Raw genomic sequence first — 21,141 nt, 5'->3', positions numbered from 1 at the left:
ACATTCACAAGACTCACCCTCCCTCAACAAGTCACTGACAAAGAGTTAGTGTTAGAGACCTGTGCTAATAAAGTCCTTCATTTTAAAAATACATTCAGGAAGTGAACTGTGTATTAGGTATTAACTACACAATAACTATCTCTGAAAAATAAAAAATGTACAACAACAACATATGAACAAAAACCATAATAACAACCAAATCTAATAATTGCATAGCATGGTAAGAAACTGTTGGAATTGTTATCAGTTCTGCTAGAACACCGCCTGCCCTGTCACCGGAGCCCATTTAGCATCTGCTGAGAGTCCTAATAGTAAAAGGAAGTGCTAAAATCTCAGAGGTGGTTGGGGAGGTGGGGGAGGGTTCCAAAGTATGTGAAGAATGGCCATGTATTACTTCCTCACGGATCCCAACCTGAGGAATCATCACATACTATATTGCCTGGGTTCAAATAGCTTCGACAGCTCCTTGAAGCAATCTGACAATCTAACAATTGGGTGAGAAATATACAAGATGAGGTTGAGACAACTTGTGCCAGAAACCAAGGAAGCTATCAGAGGCTACAGGGGTATTGTCAAAAGGTCACCCGAGCAACTTGATGAGGGTTTCCAACTGCCAAGATGGGGCAATTAGAAGATCAAGAAGAAAGACTAACAGTTTGGGAGGCTGAGGTAGGTGGATCACTTGAAGTCAGGAGTTCGAGACCAGCCTGGCCAACATGGCGAAACCCCCCATCTCTACTAAAAAATACTTAAAAAATGAGACGGGTGTGGTGGTGCATGCCTATAGTCCCAGCTCTCAGGAGGCTGAGGCAAGAGAATCACTTGAACCCAGGAGGCGGAGCTTGCAGTGAGCCGAGATCGTGCCATTGCACTCCAACCTGGGTGACAGAGTGGGACTCTGTCTCAAAAAAATAAAAATAAAAAAGAATGACTGAAATTTAAAAAACAAATCTGAAAATTATGAATTCCTAAAAATACACAGAGAAAATCTCATTGGCTACTTTTGAAGATTGCTGAGACACAAATCCATTTTTCTGAAGATTGACAAATAAAAATAATCAAATATTTGCCAGGTTTTATGGAAGAATCTCAGCTAATGAATGCAAGAGGAAGACAGAATTACAAAAATCACCATTCTGTAATTTCTAATGAAAAACAGAGCAGTGTTGGTCATCAGCATGACTCGCTAACATGACTACTGAAACATGACTACTGAAAGCTTGATTCTGCCTTACTCCTTTTGAATGTGACTCTGGGCAGGTTATTTAACCTCTGAGGCTCATTTTCCTCATCATAAGTTAGAAATAATAGGTGCAAGTATGATTTACTATGATTTTGTGAGGATTCAATGAGAGGATGCCTCTGAAATGTGTATCATGAGGCCTGGCACTTCAGCAAGGGAACAGCTTCCCCAAACGTCTGCTGAACCCTGAGGGGTTCCCCAAGTCTCTGAGTCAAGCTCTTTCTTCAGATCAGGTCCAAGTCATCTTGCTCAAGGAAAAGGGGACTGTACTTATTTACTTTTCATTTTTTAATTTTATTTTTATTTATTTTTTGAGATGGAGTCTTGCTCGTTGCCCAGGCTGAAGTGCAGTGGCGTGATCTTGGCTCACGGCAACCTCTGCCTCCCAGCTTCAAGCAATTCTCCTGCCTCAGCCTCCCAAGTAGGTGGGATCACAGGCGTTCACCACCACGTCCAGCTAATTTTTGTATTTTTAGTACAGATGGGGTTTCACCATGTTGGCCAGGTTGGTCTTGAACTCCCGACCTCAGGCAATCTGCCTGCCTTGGCCTCCCAAAGTGCTGAGATCACAGAAGTGAGCCACTGTACCTGGCGGGTATTGTATTTATAACGGTTTTTCATAGCTTGACCTGTAAACATGGCTTTACGTAGATATTTGTAGAGGGTGGAGGTAGAGGTGGAGTAAATCTCATAGTAGTATAGAGTTCCTTCATGCAGGCCCAAGTCACAGACAATCCCTTCAGCGGAAAGTTAGTACCTTATCGTAGATCCTGTTAAGGACTCGAGGCACTGTGGGAAACAATGTGGGCTTCAACGTCTTCATGTCATCAGCCAGCAACCGAATATCCCCTTGGAAGAATCCAACTCTGGCTCCACAGCAGTACGCAACAGTCTGAAAACAGAACCAAATTATAGAGCTTAGAGGTAAACAACCCCTTTAGTGGGGACCTGTCTTGGAAGGAATTTGGGAAGTGGGCTAAGGCACACAGACACTTTACTTACACAGCACCTCCCCGCCAATTCAGGACTCATTCCCCAAAAAAGGATGAACATTTATTTCTGCTGTGGTGGCATGACAGATAAGACAGATATTGAGACTTTGTGGTCCCCCAGACTCCACCACAGGTCTGTGTGACAGTCTAAGATAATCATCCTTGTAAGACACAATTCATTATGTGGCACTAAGAAAGCACTGCCAATTAAAGCAGAACCTGCCTTCAATCATAAGACCAGCCCAATTCATAAATTACGTTAAAATATTTTTTAAGGTTTCTTAGAATCAATTTTTTATGAATCAGATATCATTACTTTAGCCCAAAGAACTGAATCTTGCATTTTGGCATTTTAGGCATCAACCATGAGCTGGCTGAAGAGGCATTTGGGGGTAGTGAGGAGCAGAGAGAGAACTTTCCAACCACACTACCTGTGTTTTTGAAAGGCTGACACGGCTCTCGGTTCTCAAATCAGCCTCAAAATAGCCTGAAAAGCCTGGAGTACACTCACAGAAGAGTAGCCCTCCTCCAGTGCACACAATGCTGACAGCACCACCTTACACACTCAGGTGCGGTGCAAAAACTCCCACGGGGGACATCTCATACCTTATGTGGATCAAATGCTCCTTCCCTGATCCTCTGTGGGGAACTTCCTTTTCTCTAATCCTAGATCTTTTCAAAAATTCTAACCAAAATAAAATTTAAAAAGAAGACAATGTCTTGTGTCAGCTCAGAATTAAGGGCAGATAGTAAGCTCCCAGCTGTGATGTCACTAGACTCACACATCCCCATGAAGGCAGAAGCAAGTACTATCCTCCCGGACACATGCAGACTTAGCAGAGGAAGACCCTGCAGGAAATGAAGGGTCATACCACGATTAGAGCTCCCATGAGCCAACTCCTTGCCTGCGCCTCTCACACCAGAGAAAGGACAGTAAATACTGTGTAGCTGCCTTTGGAATAAACATGTGATAGCAAGTCAGGACCCCCTTTGCCACATACTGCTAGGAACATAGAACACTCACCTGTACAACCCTCTCAAACATATGAGCCAGGGGGAGGTAGGATATGGTCACATCTTCGGGACTGGGCTCAGCAGTATGCTATGTAGGCCAGGGAAGCAAGAGAAGGCAACATGAGATTCATGCCAATTTTCATTTCCAGTGGAGTTTTTAAAACTACCTCCTCCCAGGACTACCACAGACAGCTGTATAGGTGGTACACTGTGTAGATCTGAGATGCCTTGAACTGCATATAGCGTAGAAATTTACAGTGATCCTAAAAGACCAAGGCTTGAAAATGTACAGTCCTGTAGACAAAGAACACACTGGTGTTTGTCCACACTCAGGCCTTTAACATGTGTGTGTGTGTGTGTGTGTGTGTGTGTGTGTGTGTGTCTGCCTGCTCTAACTTCAAAAATAAAAATCTTATGACAGATTCACATTTTAATGAGAGCCTCTTTTTCAACTGACCACTGACCTCCACACATTTGAGAAAGGCAGAAGCATTTGAAACAATATTTTGATGGGTTATCATGGCTCCTTTGGGGTCACCTGTAGGAAATAAGAGGTAGAGAGAAAGATACTTTATGTAACTAGTAGGTAGCCTTTGGCCTTGAAAGAAACTAGATTCAATTGGTTTTATTCCAGAAGGCCAAGAGCATTTCCTGTCACTGTGTCTTTTTGTGGATGGTATATGCCTCTGTTTAGGAATAATTAATTCCCCCGGGGATTCTACTGCTGAATGCATCATTGGCCTTCTACTACTACATGGAGTACAGCCATGATTTCAGATAGATGCACAGCTGCAAAGAAAAATTCAAGTTAACCCTCCTCCTCCCTTCGCCCCACATCTTGTGCTGTTTATATGTTTGGAATTCCAGATCTACCAATATTATCTAGTAATATGGTTATAAACACTATAAACTGGGCATACTAGAATGAATATAACTGTAGACCATGATGGACCACATTAAAAACTATTAAGCATTCTAACAGATGGGTGGATGTAGGGTGGGGTTGAAGCCCTCTATGGAGAACTATCACTGAGTTATCTTGATTGAATGAAACCATCCCAGTGGTGTCAAATCAAGAGAGTGGTGGGTTGGTGGGGGCAGAGGAAAGGACTTTCTGACGTCATCTTTAAGACCCCTGAAATCTATTGAATGTAAACAGCTCCCAGTATACTACATGAAGTTTATTTACTTATGTTTATGTTTTTCCATCTGGGAATTCACACCTAGAAGCCTTAGGCTGTGAGCCCCTAAGGATAGGGCTCGTTAGAGGGAATATTTACCAGCCTACCAGAGGCCAAGAATTGAAACCATGTTCTTGGCTGACCAGGGGTCTAAGGTTCAGCTTCATGGGCACTGACCTGTGGTCCCACTGGTGAAGCAGATGATGCTAAGGTCTTCTGGGCGAGGAGGCTGGAGGAGGAAGCACAAGGGCTTATTCTACCATGAACTTTGAGAGTTGACAATAGTAAGGCTCAAATTCAGGCAGAAGAAAACTTACCACAGGTTTTCTGAAGTGCTCTTTGCCTAGGTTCTATATGAACAGAAAACCAAGAAAGAAAGACATCAGTTGAGATGGACAGACTGTGATAAATGTGGCCCTCTCCCTCCCTTTCCCATGAGAACATCTCTATGGGAATATAAGCAAAATTCCAACCTGGATTAGGACCAGAAGCCAACATTCAGGAACAATGGAAGTCCCAGGGAAGAGCATAAGATTTCTCTAGAAAATCATCTACCTACAGAGGGTAGATTGCATGTTCAAACTTCCCATTGTACTCTTAAGTTTCAATCATCTAGCACCATAACTAAATCTTTTTTGAAAGAAAGGAACAGCTAACATTTTCAGAGCTTATTACATACACATCACTGTCCTGAGAAATTTACATATATGAATTAATCTAACTCTTTACAAGACCTCTGTGAGGTAGCGATTATTTTTATCACCATTTTACAGACCGAGGAAAGGGAGATGAGATTGCCCAAGGTTGCCTAACTAACAGATGTGGAGCTGGCATGTGAACACAAGCAGCCTGGCTCCAGGAGCCACCTCCTTTAACTATTACTGAACTCCTATTTATATATTATCCACTTAGAAGTCCATGCAGCTGGCCACAGAACTTTGTCCTCTCCTGGCATGAGTTTCAAAGTTGTCTTGTGGAAATTATTCTCAGAGCTTCACAGCATGAGTCTAATTTACTCCTCACATGCCACCCCTGGAGAACAAGAACGCTGTCCTCTTGTGAAGGTATCTTGCAAGTTGCCCAAGGTGTTGGACCAGCATTGGAGCCGCAAGATAAATTTCAGATCCATACCTCAGCATCATATAGGGATAAGATCTCAATTCCACTCTTCTCCCCTCTTTGCTTCAGGTCATCATCAAAGGGGTCCATAAGGATGACCACCTTCAGGCTCGGTGTGAAGCCTTTCTCTACATTCTCTATCAGCACCGATGCCTTTTGGGGTGTGTCACAGATCACCATGGCAATATCAGCTGAAAGCCAAAATAGAACCAGAGATCATTCCCCCTCTCTGCTAAGTACCTGATTGCCTTGCAAGAAGGAAGAGGTTTGAAAAGTTTTCAAAGCTGACAGGTGTCCAAAGGAGATTACACCTGCAAATCAGATTTATAATGTACAACCTGAAATACTCCATTGATGATAAATGAACTTAACTGAAACAGAAACACATCATGTTCTTGAACTATGACAGCAGATTTTACAGTTTCTAGAGGAACCACAAAATTCCTTCTGCTTAAGAAGTCATTCAGATAACCTAAACAGGTTACTGAGGTGTGGTTCTATCAACGTGTTTTATTTTGAGGAGGATAGTAGGGAATAGAAGAAACAGGAGGGGGCAAACAGGATTTTTAGCTGACAAGTATTTTACAATTCTAAATTTTAACATTTATTTTGATATATGTTTACACAAAGCTTCAAATGATGTTTACTGTGCAAACGGACCTACTCACTTAATCTACTAGTCCCATGACAGAAGGTAACATGTTGGATATGTGAAAGCACTGTTATTTGCCCATCAAATTTGGACTTGTTTCTCTAGCAATGACAATTATTTTCTGCAGACTCACCATGGACATTGGTACATGCTGGTTAACTGTACTGACTTGGATTTACAAAGGTAGGAAATTAAATCTGTAGCTTTACTGTGATTTAGTCAATTAAGCTCATTGTCTGGGCTTTTATCTAGTGTGTTCAGAGTAAGTAGTCTTGTCTCTATATCATCATACCATGTCACCTTGAAGCATGTCATTGAAAATTCTATCTCTGTGTATCTCTGCTTCATGGGCTTTTTGTAGCTTTCCTGAAAATTATATCCTAAGTACTACAAAACTAGAAAGACTTGAACATTTTCTGACCACAGCATTTCAAGTTTGCTTAAACAAACAAATAAACAAAACAGCAGAAATTGAAGAAATACTCAGCATTGAGGAAGAATCAAGTTGTAATGTAACAGCAAAATTTTACCCTTGTTGACAATATATACGATGGCTTCTGGTCCCAAGGTGTCATATAGAGGTACGGCTACCATGGAGTACGTGTAACAAGCCAATTCAGAGATGATCCACTGTACAGAGAGAAGTTCAAGTAAGGACTGGAGGGCATATTGAAGAGTACTAGTTCAGTCATTCAGCCAACAAATGCCATCTGGTTTTCTGTCTTGTTTTGTTTTGATTTTTGTTTTTGTTTTTGTCTTTTTGTTTTTTTGTTTTTTGAGACAGTGCCTCGCTCTGCTGCCCAGGCTGGAGTGCAGTGGTGTGATCATAGCTCACTGCAGCCTCAACTGTCCAGGATCAAGCGATTCTCCCACCTCAGCCTCCCGAGTAGCTGGAACTATAGTCACACATCACTATGTCCAGCTAATTTTCGTATTTTTTGTAGAGACAGGATTTCACCATGTTTCCCAGTCTGGCATAAAACTCCTAGGCTCAACCTATCTGCCTGCCTGGGCCTCCCAAAGTGCTGGCACTACTTATTTGTTGACTTTTATGTAAAAAAATAAAAAAAAAATCACTGTGGGGCCATAGGGACAGTTGCAAACACTGCTATAAAGTACAATTAAATAAGGGAGATAAGGAAGGCACAGAGACAACTGCAATACAAAGGTAGAACAGAATACAAAGGCAGAGTGTGATAAGTTCCATCTGTAAGAGGTATGGAAGGCATTAGGAGCTTTAGGGTGTCAGAGATCACTTTCAAGGGTGAGGCAAAGCTATTTGGGACTGCTTGTGGGAAAGAGATGAAAACTGGGCAGGGCTTTAGAGGACTAGTATGATTTGGTTATGGAGGGAGAGGTAGATTAAAAGAAGGAAGTGAATGAACAAAGAACAGTGGTATGGTTTGGCTGCATCCCCATCCAAATCTCATCTTGAATTGTAGTTCCCATAATCCCCACGTGTTTTGGGAGGGACCTGGTGGGAGGTAATTGAATCATGGGGGTGGTTACCCTCATACAGTTTGATATGGTTTAGCTGCGTACCCATTCAAATCTCAACTTGAGGCCGGGTGCAGTGGCTCATGCCTGTAATCCCAGCACTTTGGGAGGCTGAGGTGGGCAGATCACGAGGTCAAGAGATTGAGACCGTCCTGGCCAACATGGTGAAACCCCGTCTCTACTAAAAATACAAAAATTAGCTGGGCGTGGTGGCATACACCTGTAATCCTAGCTACTTGGGAGGCTGAGGCAGGAGAATTGCTTGAACCTGGGAAGTGGAGGTTGCAGTGAGCTGAGATGGCACCACTGTACTCCAGCCTGGCGACAGAGTGAGACACTGTCTCAAAAAAAAAAAAAAAAAAAAAGATCTCTACTTGAATTATATCTCCCAGAATTCCCACATGTTGTGGGAGGGACCCAGCGGGAGGTAATTGAACCATGGGTGCCGTTCTTTCCTGTGCTATTCTCATGATAGTGAATAAGTCTCGTGAGATCTCATGGGTTTATCAGGGGTTTCCACTTTTGCTTCTTCCTCATTTTCTCTTGCTGCTGTGATGTAAGAAGTGCCTTTTGCCTCCTGCCATGATTCTGAAGCCTCCCCAGCCATGTGGAACTGTAAGTCCAATTAAACCTCCTTTTCTTCCCAGTCTTAGGTATGTCTTTATCAGCAGCATAAAAACAGACTAATATATTGTTCTTGTTAACAGTGAGTTCTCATGAGATCTGATTTCATAAGGAGCGTTCCACCCCCTTTGCTCTTATTCTTTTCTTTCCTGCCACCATGTGAAGAAGGACATGTTTGCTTCCCCTTCCACCATGATTGTAAGTTTCTTGAAGCCTCCTCAGCACTGCAGAACTGTGAGTCAATTAAACCCCTTTCCTTTATAAATTACACAGTCTCAGGTATTTCTTCATAACAGTGTGATAACGAACTAATACAGATAGCATGACATCATTGTGTGGGTACACATTAGCAAGCGTGAAGACTACAGGAAATAAAACTGGAAAGGTAGGTAGGAATCTGCTAGTGATGGGCCTTAAATGTCAGTGTAGATGTTATGGACTGAATCCTGTCTCCCTGTCTCCCCTCCTCTGGCCCAACCCAAATTCATGTTGAAACCCTAATCCCAAATGTGACAGTGTATGAGATAGGGCTTTTAGAGAAGTAATTAAGGTTAAACGAACTTATAAGGGTGGGGTCCTAATCCCTTCCTTCTATGAAGAAGAAGGGACATGACAGATACATGTGCACAGAGAAAAGGCCATGTGAAGACAAAATGAAAAGGTGGTTGTCTACAAGTCAAGGAGAGAGGCCTCAGGAGAAGCTAAACCTGCTGACACTCTGATCTTGGATTCCTAGACTCCAGAACTGTGAGAAAATAAATTCCTGTTGTGTAAGCCACATGGTCTGTGTATTAGATTATGGCAGTCCTAGCAGACTATACAGTTGTTCCTTGAACACATGGGTTTGAACTGTGAAGGTCTGCTTGTGGATTTTTTTTTTCAATAAAAGTTACATTGAGTGTGCCTATATTTCCTGCCTCCCTTTCTACCTCCTCTACCTCTTCCACCTCTGCCAGGTCTGAGACAGCAAGATCAACCTCTCTTCTCCCTCCTCCTCAACCTACTCAAGGTAAAGATGACTCAGATGAAGACCTCTATAATGATTCATTTCCACCTAATAAATAGTACATACATTTTCCAATGAATAGTACATACATTTTCCCTTCCTTATCATTTTCTTAACGACATTTTCGTTTCTCTAGCTTACTGCATTGTAAGAAAGCAGTATACAATACATGTAACATACAAAAATATGTGTTAATCAACTGTCTACATTATCAGCAAGGAAGACTATTAGTAGTTAAGTTTTGGGGGAGTTATCTGTGGATCTTTTAACTGAATAGGTGGTGGTCCTAACCCCCATGTTGTTCAAGGATTAACTGTATCAGATTAGGTGTTAAGTTCCTAAACTAGAGTCAAGGGAACCTTTTTCTATTGAGACTGACTGTGACAAGAATAGAGTATGTAGATTCACCTAAAATTATTGGTGAATATTTTTACATTTGTATTAGCATTAGAACTGGGACTTGCAGTTTGTAAACTTGCAATAAGATCCACATAGAACTTAACTCCCCGAAAACTTAACTACTGATGGCTTCTGTTGACTGGAAGCCTTGCTGATAACACAGACAGTTGATTAACACAGATTTTGTATGCTATATGTATCATATGCTGCACTTCTAGGGAGCATTTGAAGCATGAAAAGACTTCCCCAGAGGGATAATGTGCCTAATGACTTGATCAAAACTTGGAGATAAGCTTGATTCTGTCATCTTACCGTCAAATCTTCTTCCCGCTCACTGTGGAAAGACGTCTATGGCCAGACTCAGTAGCAATGAATGGCTGAATTTACTGGTTCAAGTACAAATTGCAAGTTTCAGTTCTAATACTAATACATACTTTCCACAATATCTTCAAGATCTTATTTGGCGGTCCCTTCTAGCTTCCTTATTTTCCTCATGTAACAATCAGACTGACTTCAAATGACGCATGATAGGCTGGGAAACAAGAGAAGTCCGAACACCTAGGTGACAGTGCTAGACACTTAACCAGAAATTAAGTAGGTTCTGAGTTGTAACTCTTTCAAGCAGAATAAGCATTAGAAAATTTTAACAATAGCTTTGGTAAAGCATTAAAAAGTGTTGGAGTGCTGGATGGGGAATAGCATTTGAAGCGTTTAAACTTAACCTTGACTCATTTCCTTTAGTTAGCTTCAACATAGTTACCTCTGGCCTATTCTGAGCAAAGATGCCGACAAATTGGTCCTGTGACGATTTATATCCTTTATGCAAGAGACAGGAACCCAGGTACTCTGCTCTATCAGACACCTACAAAAAAGAGAGATGGGGTGAGAGAGAGAGGGAGAAGAAGAGGTCAAGACTCAAAACTGACCAATACCATATCCTGTAGTTCAGAATACTATGTTAGAAAGAATCTGTCTAAAACCATGGACTCAACTTACCTGTTTGTAGGATAGCCATCTGTAGGGCAGGTTTGGTTTTCTATATCCCAAGCAGGGCCCATTGTCTAAAAACATAATATTAAAAGAAAATCAACTCCAGTTGCAAATTCTCTGGACCAAGGAAGCTAAAAGGAGATTAAGAAGGGGCAAGACACAAAGGATAAGTCCAACAAGGATTTGAGCTTCTCTTATATGTCCAGGAAATTCAAAGTCAGAAAGCACTGAGTTCTCAAAGATGAAGAGTCCTATAAATTATACTTGAAACATTTAGGAAATGCTACATAAAACAGGAGCGGTTCAGTGTTGAATATGTAACCTGCATGATAATGTAGACATTCAGAGAAAACCATCCATATGGGGTTAGCCCACAAAACATGACCAAGTAAAAGCCTACAAGTAAACACAAACAGCCTGTATTGAACAATCTCGGATTGAATTTCCCTACAATAAAAACTATGCTCATAAAAATATAAAAAAATAAAATATGAGTCATCAATCTCATCACCCAAATACCATTATTAACACTGATATATTATTCTATGGCCCTTTTGCATAGTTTTACAGTTATGTTCATTCCCCATGTATAGAATGAATATAATACTTTGATACCTTGCTTCCTCTCCCAATCTGACGTAAGTATTTTCATGTCATTATTTCTTCTCTGTAGTGGTTTCAATGGCCAGTCAATGAAGGGTTCTACTGTAGTTGACTTTATTTCATCATGGGTATTTAGATTGTTTTCAAGTTTGACGCCTTAAATTATGCTAAGTATTTTCAAATTGATCCTTTTAAATTTAGAACATTTCCTTAGAATAGAGCTCCTAAAATGTAATAAGGGAAGGGAATGGGGGCTCAGAACAGTCAGGCTTTTGATACCTAGACTACACTGCTTACTTGAGCAGATGTGACAATTCACTTTTCTCCTATCATATCAAGTTTTAACATACTCTCATAGACCGCTAAATAGTGTCTTTAAAAACTATCTTCAAGGCGGGGCACGGTGGCTGATGCCTGTAATCCCAGCACTTTGGGAGGCCAAGGCGGGCAGATCACCTGAGGTTGGGGGTTCGAGACCAGCCTGACCAACATGGAGAAACCCTGTCTCTACTAAAAATACAAAATTAGCTGGGCGCGGTGGCACATGCCTGTAATCCCAGCTACTGGGAAGGCTGAGGCAGGAGAATTGCTTCAACCTGGGAGGCAGAGGTTGCGATGAGCTGAGATCGCACCGTCGCATTCCAGCCTGGGCAACAAAAGCGAAACTCAGTCTCAAAACAAAACAAAACTATTTTCAGGTTTGATAGGTTTGAAAGGTTATTACTGTAGTCTAAGTTTCTTTAACAGCTAGTAAAGTGGCACCTTTTTCCTTGTTAGGTTTTATTTACTCTCATGACTTATTTGTTCACATACTTTGCCCATTTGTATGAGAGTATCTTCTAAGATATTAAGGCTTGTAAAAAACACAGAGACACACACCCAGGTGTGCACATACTCATGTATTTGTCTTCAGTATTTTTCCAATTTACACCTTGCATTTGACAATAAAAGAATTAAACTTCTGAACATCTAAACTACTCAGCCTTTCTTAAAATAAGTTTGGGAACATCCATTTACAAGAATAAAGGGCATCTCAGTTTTTAAAGCTAACTCAAGGAAGTAATGATATTAGGCTGAAGAACACATTAAGCGGCTTAGAAGCCCTCACGTCTAAGCCAGAAGGAGGCCATTATAAGTAGACAAGTAGAAGGGCAGAAAAATGTATGGAGAGGATCTAGCCAAATTACTAAGAGGAATTCAGGTCTTGCCAAAAGGAAGTATTCGTAAAGACAGTTACTAGGAATTCGGAGGCAAGTAAGTAAACTTCTAGACTAAGTGATGGAAAAAAAAAGAAGGAAAGCAGGAAAGAGAGACCCACTCTGATTAAAGAGATATAAAAATGAATGAGGAGGCTGTGTATAGAAAATGTTAGTACTTTAGCTTCCAATTGAAACAGCTGCATGAAAGCCTAAGAAGTAACATCTCAGACTAATTTTCCCTGAGGCATGGCTTTGTCAGAGTGGAAGTCACTTGCTCCCCAGGCTGTGTGCCTTAGGTGGTCTACCAATGAGATCATTTGTACTAACATTAATCACTAATGATAGCTACCATTTATTGAATGCTTACTCCATGCCAAGCACATTAACTCGTCTTCCCAGCTATTATCATTTGCATTGTACTAAGAATTATGAAGGACTGAGACAGCTTGGTCAAGCTCACTCAGCAAGTAGTAGAGCTGATGAATGTCTAAGAAAGTATACTGGGGACTGGGCACAGTGGCTCATGCCTGTAATTCCAGCACTTTGGGAGGCAGAAGTTGGCAGATCACTTGAGCTCAAGAGTTCAAGACCAGCCTGGGCAACATGGCAAAACTCCATCTCTACAAAAAATATAAAAAATTAGCCATGGGTGGTGGCATGAGCCTGCAGTCCCAGCTACTTGAAAGACTGAGGTGGAAGGATGGCTTGAGCCCAGGAGGGGGAGGTTGCAGTGAGCTTAGATCGTGCCACTGCACTCCAGCCTGGGCAACAGAGCCAGACGCTAAAGAAAGAAAGACAGAGAGAGAGAGAGAGAGAAGGAGGGAGTGAGGGAGGGAGGGAGGGAGGAAGGAAGGAAGGAAGGAAGGAAGGAAGGAAGGAAGGAAGGAAGGAAGGAAGGAAGGAAGGAAGGAAGGAAAGAGACAGAGAGAGAGAAGAAAGAAAGAAAGAAAGAAAGAAAGAAAGAAAGAAAGAAAGAAGAGAGAGAGAGAGAGAGAGAGAGAGAGAGAGAGAGGAAGGAAGGAAGGAAGGAAGGAAGGAAGGAAGGAAGGAAGGAAGGAAGGAAGGAAGGAAGGAAGGAAGGAAAGAAGGAAGGAAGGAATTATACTGTATCTTATCACCTCTTGATTGATAAAAATGCTAGCAGAGGCTGGTGTCTAAGGAACAAGTCAAATAATTGTCCCAAAGGGGCAACAACTCAGGTCTCATTAAACTCTGTGACTTGATCAGCTTCAACCTACTAGCCAAATGCCTGACCAGGCAACAGCCTAGTCTTTCATTAACTTAGTCAACTCAGACCTGTTTGTTCTAAGCTGTGGCCATGTACAAAGAACCCATCCATTAACAAATTCTTGGCAAAGTTGTCACTCTAAACTAAGTAGAATTCCAACTCTGGTATGCAGAATCTCCTGGAAGCTTTGCTAAAAATACAAAGCTTCCTGAGGATTTTTACGTCTCATTATCTGGAAATTTAATTCAGTGAACCTAAAGTGTAACCAGAAGATATATATTTTAAACAATAGCCCCAAGTGATTCTCAAGATAAACAAACTACTAGCTAAGGCTAATGTATTCAACCCCAGATAGGCCCAGAAGTGTCATTTTTCTTTTTTTATTTTTTTTGAGGCACAGTGTCCCTGTGTCACTCAGGCTGAAGTGCAGTGGCACGATCTTGGCTCACTGCAACCTCCACTTCCCAGGTTCAAGTGATTCTCCTGCCTCAGCCTCCCAAGTAGCTAGGATTACAGGCACCACCACCATGCCCAGCTATCATTTTTCTATGTAAGTAGCCACACCAGATTTCTCGTGCCTGCTTCCATGAGAAGCCATTTTAACAGTATTGGTTTAGGATTTAGTATTTTAAAAAATCCTAAATTATATATCTCATGTACCACATATCACATGCTAAATGGCTTGTTTTAGTCACAATAACAACACATCATCAATAAAGAAAACTCCTAAAAACAGAAAATCACTAGAGCTGGGCATAGTGGCCCACTCCTGTAATCCCAGTACTTTGGGAGGCTGGAGTCAGGGAGGGGGTTATCTCTTGAAGTCAGTTTGAGACTAGCTTGGGCAACATAGTGAGACCTTGTCTCTATAAAAAATTTAAAAATTAACCAGGTGTAGGCCAGGTGCGGTGGCTCACGCCTGTAATCCCAGCACTTTGGGAGATCAAGGCAGGTAGATCACAAGGTCAGGAATTCAGGACCAGCCTGGCCAAGATGGTGAAACCCCATCTCTACTAAAAATACAAAAATCAGCGAGGCACAGTGGCAGACGCCTGTAATCCCAGCTACTCAGGAGGCTGAGGCAAAGAATTGCTTGAACCTGGGAGGCAGAGGTTGTAGTGAGCCAAGATCATGCCATGGCACTCCACCCTGGGCAACAGAGCGAGACTCCGTCTCAAAAAAGAAAAAAAGAAAAAAAAAATTTAGCCAGGTGTGGCAGCACATGCCTGTAGTCCTAGCTACTTGAGAAGTTGAGGTGGGAGAATTGCTTGAGTCCCAGAGTTGGAAGTTGTAGTGAGCTATATTCCACCACACCACCGCACTCCAGCCTGGGTGACAGAGGAAGATCCTGTCTCTGAAAAAAAAAAAAAAGAAAAAATCCCAAAGGAAATTATACTGTATTGGACATATACTATCTTAAATTGCCAGAAAAGTAAACAAACTGATGTTTGGTTTGTTTTTATTTGTTATTTGCATGGAGTCTATAAATAAATGCTGATTTGGAGCCAGATATACTAAGTACAGGCCCCAGGGGAGTCTTCAGATAGATGTTTTCTTGACAATAAATCTTTAATTGTCTGGAGGAGTAGCTACTTTTATAAAACACTTAAGAGCCAACCTAAAATAGAACAACCTAGTCAAACAGATACACTTAGATTTTCCTATCAGCTCTGACATTTTCTAGTTCTGTGACCTTGGTAATTGTCTTGAAACTGTGAGTCTGGGTCCTCATCTTTAAAAATGGCAGTGATGGTAACTAATCTCTACGGTTTAGGGAAAATGAAGTAATATATGTACAGCAGCTATTGTATAGTTAACACTTGACAGGAGTTGGCTATGAATATCCTCTTAGTGTTAGTTAACACGCAGAAGTCAAGGAACGGATAAAAGTTACATAGTCAGAATGTCACCCAAAAGACCAAAGGCACAGAAAGAGCTATAAACCAGTAGCTTTTAAAAGTAAACGTGTGTGTGCCAGGCATTATGTTCAATGATATAAGATATAAATATTAAGGCTTGGTGTATTCCAAATGAATGTGTCAAAGCCCATTTGGTAGTCTCTGAAAAAGTCCAAAGAAGTGGTAACTTGGGCCAGTAGGATGGTATCAGAGTCAAGGACAATGTAAGACATCAGGAGTCCTGGACTGCTAGTCCTGGCTCAGATTGTCTATCTGTAAATGCAGGGAATTGCATTAATGAAAGGGATGTTTCTAAACAAATATGAGGTACTAGTGAGTTAAAGACACTGTCCTCTATTATTATCTCCTTGACCCTTTAACAACAGTTTTGGCAGGGACGTTCTTCTTGTATTGAGAAACAGATTCAGAGAAGCAAAGTGGTTGGCATAAGATTATGAAGATGGAAATGGAAGAACCGGGCTTCAAACCTAAGTCTGTCTTACACTGGTTCCAACACCCATCCTGATACTGTGTTCTACTGCTGCCTCTATTTTGCATATTGCGATTCTATTTGGATCAGTGCATCTAAATAGCTGGGGTTTTAGAAGTAAGACAGAGAAAAAGAGATGTGCCACAGACCCCACCTTGTCTTCTTCAGGCAAGGACAGACCACCAGGCTTACCAGATACAGCGAGTCCTCTTTGGAAAACCTCATACATAGTCGTGGCATCTGGGAAGCAGTGACTTATTAGGTCATTGTTCTTCTGGGAAATACCCTTCCGCGCTCCTCCCTAAGACACAAGACCAAGTTTAGGCCGAGTCCAAGTCTCCCCTCACTCTTTCCAAAACCTTTATGAATTGAATTAAAGAGACCATAAATGCTGATTTTGAGGTCATGGGAATGTTCTCTTTGCTAGTCAATTGGTTTTTAAAAATCCCCAAATCATAGTATATTTACATTGTAGACATTTTACAAAATAGGAAAGAGGCTGGGCTCGGTGGCTCACGCCTGTAATCCCAGCACTTTGGGAGGCCGAGGCGGGTGGAGGTCAGGAGTTTGAGACCAGCCTGACCAACAAGGTGAAACCCCGTCTCTACTAAAAATACAAAAATTAGCCAGGCATGGTGGCAGATGCCTGTAGTCCCATCTACTTGGGAGGCTGAGACAGGAGAATTGCTTGAACTGGGGAGGCAGAGGTTGCAGTGAGGCAAGATCGTGCCACTGCACTCCAGCCTGGGCAACGGAGCTAGACTCCGTCTCAGGAAAAAAAAGAGAAAATACAAAACTGTAATAAATGCTTAAGAAAAGTGGATCTGTAATCCCACCCAGAGATGGCCACTGTTATGTTCTTGGTAACCCTCCTGGCATCCATCTGTGTATGTATATGGAGGAGAGATGATATGTACAGTTTTATGTCTTTTTTATAGTATCGAGTTTAAACTTCTACTGAATGTATACTATGTGTTCTAGGTAGTCTGTAAATACTGTAGATGTGAGTTAAGACGAAATAGCTGCCCTTAAGCACCTCACACACTAGGGTTGTTGGAGTATGAGTAGGTCATAAGGAAAAAATGGACATATAATACCATGATGTACATGCTATAATGAGTTTGGAGGAAATGGATTCGTGGGGGAAATGAAGCAACCAGTTCTGTATTAAGCAGAAAGATTACAGAGAAGAAATGGTATTTCAATACAGACTTCTAAGACAAGTAGGCATTTGGCAAAAAGATATGATTTGGGGAGGGTAAAGGAGAAAAAAGAAAATTCCAGAGTGGAGGAACAGCCTGAGCAAAGGCATGGAGGTAAGAAAACGCAGCGCAGAGTTGGGTGGGCAGCTAGAGGACAGTGTGTTCGAGAAAAAGGGGTTAGCTAGCTGGGCGCTGTGGCTCATGCCTGTAATTTCAGCACTTTGAGAGGCCAAAGCGGGCAGATCATCCAAGGTCAGGAGTTCAAGGCCAGCCTGGCCAACATGGTGAAACCCCCTCTATACTAAAAATACAAAAATTAGCTGGGTGTGGTGGTGGGCACCTGTAATCCCAGCTACTCAGGAGGCTGAGGCAGGAGAATTGCTTGAACCTGGGAAGCAGAGGTTGCAGTGAGCCAAGATCCCACCATTTGCACCCCAGTCTGGGGGACAAGAGAGAGACTTTTTCTAAAAAAAAAAAAAAGAAAAAGAAAAAGAAAGAAAAAAAGAAAAAGAAAAAGGGAGTAGCTAGGAATCCATCTAGAAATGTCAGCTGGAGCTACAGGATCAGGGCCCTGGGATGGACCCTGGAGCCACAAGAGGCACTCCGGGTGTGGTCCAGTGGTCCAACCCTCATGAAGTTTCATCTAGAGAAGAACAGGCAACAATTAAATAAGCATTCAACAATGTAAATTAGTATCCAAAGTGAGAGCTATAAAAGTACAGGAAAACACACGAGGCTGTAACAAGAGATCTGACTTAGTCTAGGACATCAGGGAAAATTTCCATGGGCTATCACATTAAGAGAAAAAATAGCAAAAATAAAGCTCCTTGTCTAGTGAAGGAAGACAGGGTCTTGCTGTCTGTTTACGTGCCTAGAGCAAGGAAGGAAGAATCCAAGATGTTTCAGACTCTTAACTTTGGCAACTGGGTAAAAATATATACATTTAACTGAAATAGAATAGGAAAGGAGGTGTGTGTGCGCGTGCATGTGCATGTGTGTGTGTGTGTGTGTGTGTGTGAGAGAGAGAGAGAGAGAGAGAGAGAGAGAGAGAGAGAGAGAGAGAGAGAGAGAGAGAAGGGAGAAAACAAGCATAAAGAGACCTGGAGAGCTTAAGTTACTTAAGTATCACTGAGGTCAGAATAGAAAATCAGATTTCAGTGTCACAGACTTAGGCACATTTTCAAGTCATAAAAGAGGAGGTATTTTCTTAGCCGTGAGAATTTAGATGAGGGTTTGGCAGACTATAATCTGCACACTGAATCTGGCCTACCACCTGCCTTTGTAAGTAAACTTTTATCGGAACACAGTCATGCTCATTTGTTTACATGTTGTCTGGTACTGTACTCTTATTCTACAACAGCAGTCAGTATTGAGTTGATGCAAAAGAGCCCATGTGATCTGCAAATTCTATACCATTTACTGCCTGGCCTTTACAGAATATGTCTGCCAACCCCTGCTGCAGAGGAATCAAGAGATGCTGAGAATAAAACCCTAGTATGAGGAGAGGAAAGAACCCAAGTGACAAAGAAAGACTGTCTTGAAATTAGGAAGAAATCTCATGGAAGGATATCATAAAAGGCAAAAGGAAGAGTTTCAAGAAAGAAGTCTCAAGTCAAATGAGAGGAAAGCTGAAAGAGACGCCATTGAATTTAGAAGTTAGGTTATGAGTGATTTAGAGCACTGTCGAGGAGATGGTAGTGGTAAACAGTCAGATCTCAGTGGGTTGAAGCTCAGAAGAGGAAATCAATATGCAAACTACTCTCAAAGAACTCTGGTGGGAAAGGAAAGGAGTGAGAGGTGGTGGTGGAATGCAGCGGGACAAGAAGATGTCAATGAAGACATTGAACATGCAGAGGTACCCACAGGTGGGAGAGGAGCTGGAGAGTAGAGGTAGCTTGCAGTAAGATTCCCTCTATCTTGGAGAAAGAAGACTGTAAAAAGAACAGAAGAAGTTAGCCTTGTGAAGGAACAGGAATGCTTTTTTTTCCTCTGAAGAGGGTAGAAAATGAAAACAGACGAAGATATTCATGGGCGCAGAAGGAAGGAGAAATGAGAACATTGTTGGAACTTTCTATTTGTTCATAGATACAGGAAGCTGGGGAATTTGCTGAAAGCCAGGGGAGTGAGCCTAGTTCAATTTCTATAGTTTTCAGAAAAATAAATTTAACTCAAAGCTAGAATTTAACTGGAGGAAACAGCTTAATTGTTTTCAGACACTGGGTATCTCAATGAAAATGTTCTCCTGTCCCCAAAGTTCTGACACTATTATTTAGATCATGGGTTGTCAAATTACTTCTGTAAAGGGCTAGATAGCAAACACTTTAGGCTTTGTGGGACATGCCTCATCTTGCCCATTTTTGTTTTTAACTCATCCCTTAAAAAAGGTAAAAACTATTCTTTACTTGTCAGATGCACAAAAAAAGATGGATTTTGTTCATAGCTGTAGTTTGCCAACTCCAATCTAGATTACTGACATCATACAACCTTCCTTATTACAAAAGAAAATGTGCCAGTAATAGAAGTTTAAATTTGTATATTGCCTGTTGATCGGTAACATGAAAACTTTCCCATGCCACACCCAATCCCCTTCAAGAGTTATCCCTAGGTTTGGAGGTACCGTTTGAGTTTGATGAAGGTTGACAAACTAAAAGGATGACCAGTAGATTACCTCAATTCCCACAGACTGATTGTTCAGGTCAAGAAGAGGTAAGACGGGTTGAGGTCTGGTGATCAGCCACAGGAAGATGGCAGCTCCAAATGTCAGGATGCAGATCAATGCCGGGGTTGGAAGTGGTGAAAACAAAAAGTTAAAGATAAAAAGCATCTTTGTGAATAGCAGCAGGAAATTCAGACCTTAAAAAAAAACAGGGGAAAGAAAATTTAGAGGAAACGGCCATATTTTTGTACTCAATAGCTCTATGTTTACAGAAGGACACACACACACACACACACACACACACACACGCCTTCAAACCCTCAAATAGAATTGTACCTCTCTAGTAGCAGAATTTCCCCCAATGTTTACTCAGCACTGTTGAAAATAATAGAACACATTCTCCACCCCTGCTACTTGACTGTCCTCACACAAAGCAGGAAGGATCAAAGGAAACAAGTTAATCATTTCCCAGACAATTTTGAGAAATGACTGCCCTTTTAATGTTGGTGCACAAAGCCTGGAAGAAGGCAGCCTGCTAGACCCAACAGAACCTGGTGGTCAGAGGATAGTACCTCCTCTGCCCAGGCAGACCACGGGTCAGGAAGGACTCTTCCAGCTGGACTTCCCCCATATAAGCCAAACAGAAGAGATCGGTCGCTGTGATGCCACAGGTTTTAGAAATTAACCATTTTGTATGAAGGGTATTTCCTGCTGGCTAGATATGTCTTGCTCATTGCTTTCTCTTTTGGAACATCGGAAGGGTTTCCAAGATCAACAGCATTACAACTTGCTATGCCCAACATTCTCTCCCCCAGGGAGCCCAGAGGAATCATTTTACTACGAGGCAAACGTCAGTCAGGTGCACAGAAACAGTGCTGGAGAATGGGTGACACGTGGCGAGGATTGAAGAGTTAGGTCAAGAAGAGATCTCAAGAAACTAAAAGCAACAAAGGCTTCCCCCATCCCAGCCTTTCTTATAGTTTTCAGCCAAGTTCAGCTTCAAACTATTCTAATAGGAGAGACTAACTTTCGGGTAGGTCCTAGGAGCACACCCTTGTTGAAGCCACCTTTTCCTGGAAAGTTGCTGCCTCACAGCTTTCAAACCGGAATAAGAGAATATAATAGCAGCAAACACATGAGCACTTCCT

At 41.8% G+C, this 21,141-nt stretch overlaps 1 protein-coding gene across 2 annotated transcripts in view; it reads right to left on the bottom strand.

Annotated features, from left to right (window-relative positions):
* Positions 1–21,141, bottom strand: part of ACSL5 (acyl-CoA synthetase long chain family member 5) — a 54,959-nt gene that overhangs the window by 13,029 nt on the left and 20,789 nt on the right. For both annotated transcript variants that reach the window (XM_030940898.1, XM_010365920.2), the window contains exons 2-12: positions 20,006–20,190; positions 16,328–16,436; positions 10,724–10,788; positions 10,488–10,589; positions 6,732–6,831; positions 5,562–5,740; positions 4,748–4,780; positions 4,608–4,659; positions 3,714–3,787; positions 3,260–3,337; positions 2,001–2,135 (exon numbers count right to left, since the gene is read on the bottom strand). In XM_030940898.1, coding sequence (XP_030796758.1) covers positions 2,001–2,135; positions 3,260–3,337; positions 3,714–3,787; positions 4,608–4,659; positions 4,748–4,780; positions 5,562–5,740; positions 6,732–6,831; positions 10,488–10,589; positions 10,724–10,788; positions 16,328–16,436; positions 20,006–20,161 — 1,083 coding nt within the window. In that variant the 5' untranslated portion in view covers positions 20,162–20,190. The remainder of the gene's footprint in view (positions 1–2,000; positions 2,136–3,259; positions 3,338–3,713; positions 3,788–4,607; positions 4,660–4,747; positions 4,781–5,561; positions 5,741–6,731; positions 6,832–10,487; positions 10,590–10,723; positions 10,789–16,327; positions 16,437–20,005; positions 20,191–21,141) is intronic.

This window comes from Rhinopithecus roxellana, chromosome 11 (assembly GCF_007565055.1).
Source record: "Rhinopithecus roxellana isolate Shanxi Qingling chromosome 11, ASM756505v1, whole genome shotgun sequence".
Classification (NCBI taxonomy): domain Eukaryota; kingdom Metazoa; phylum Chordata; class Mammalia; order Primates; family Cercopithecidae; genus Rhinopithecus; species Rhinopithecus roxellana.
The sequence above is the reverse complement of the archived record's forward strand: the minus strand, read 5'-3'. Positions and strand labels throughout refer to the sequence as shown.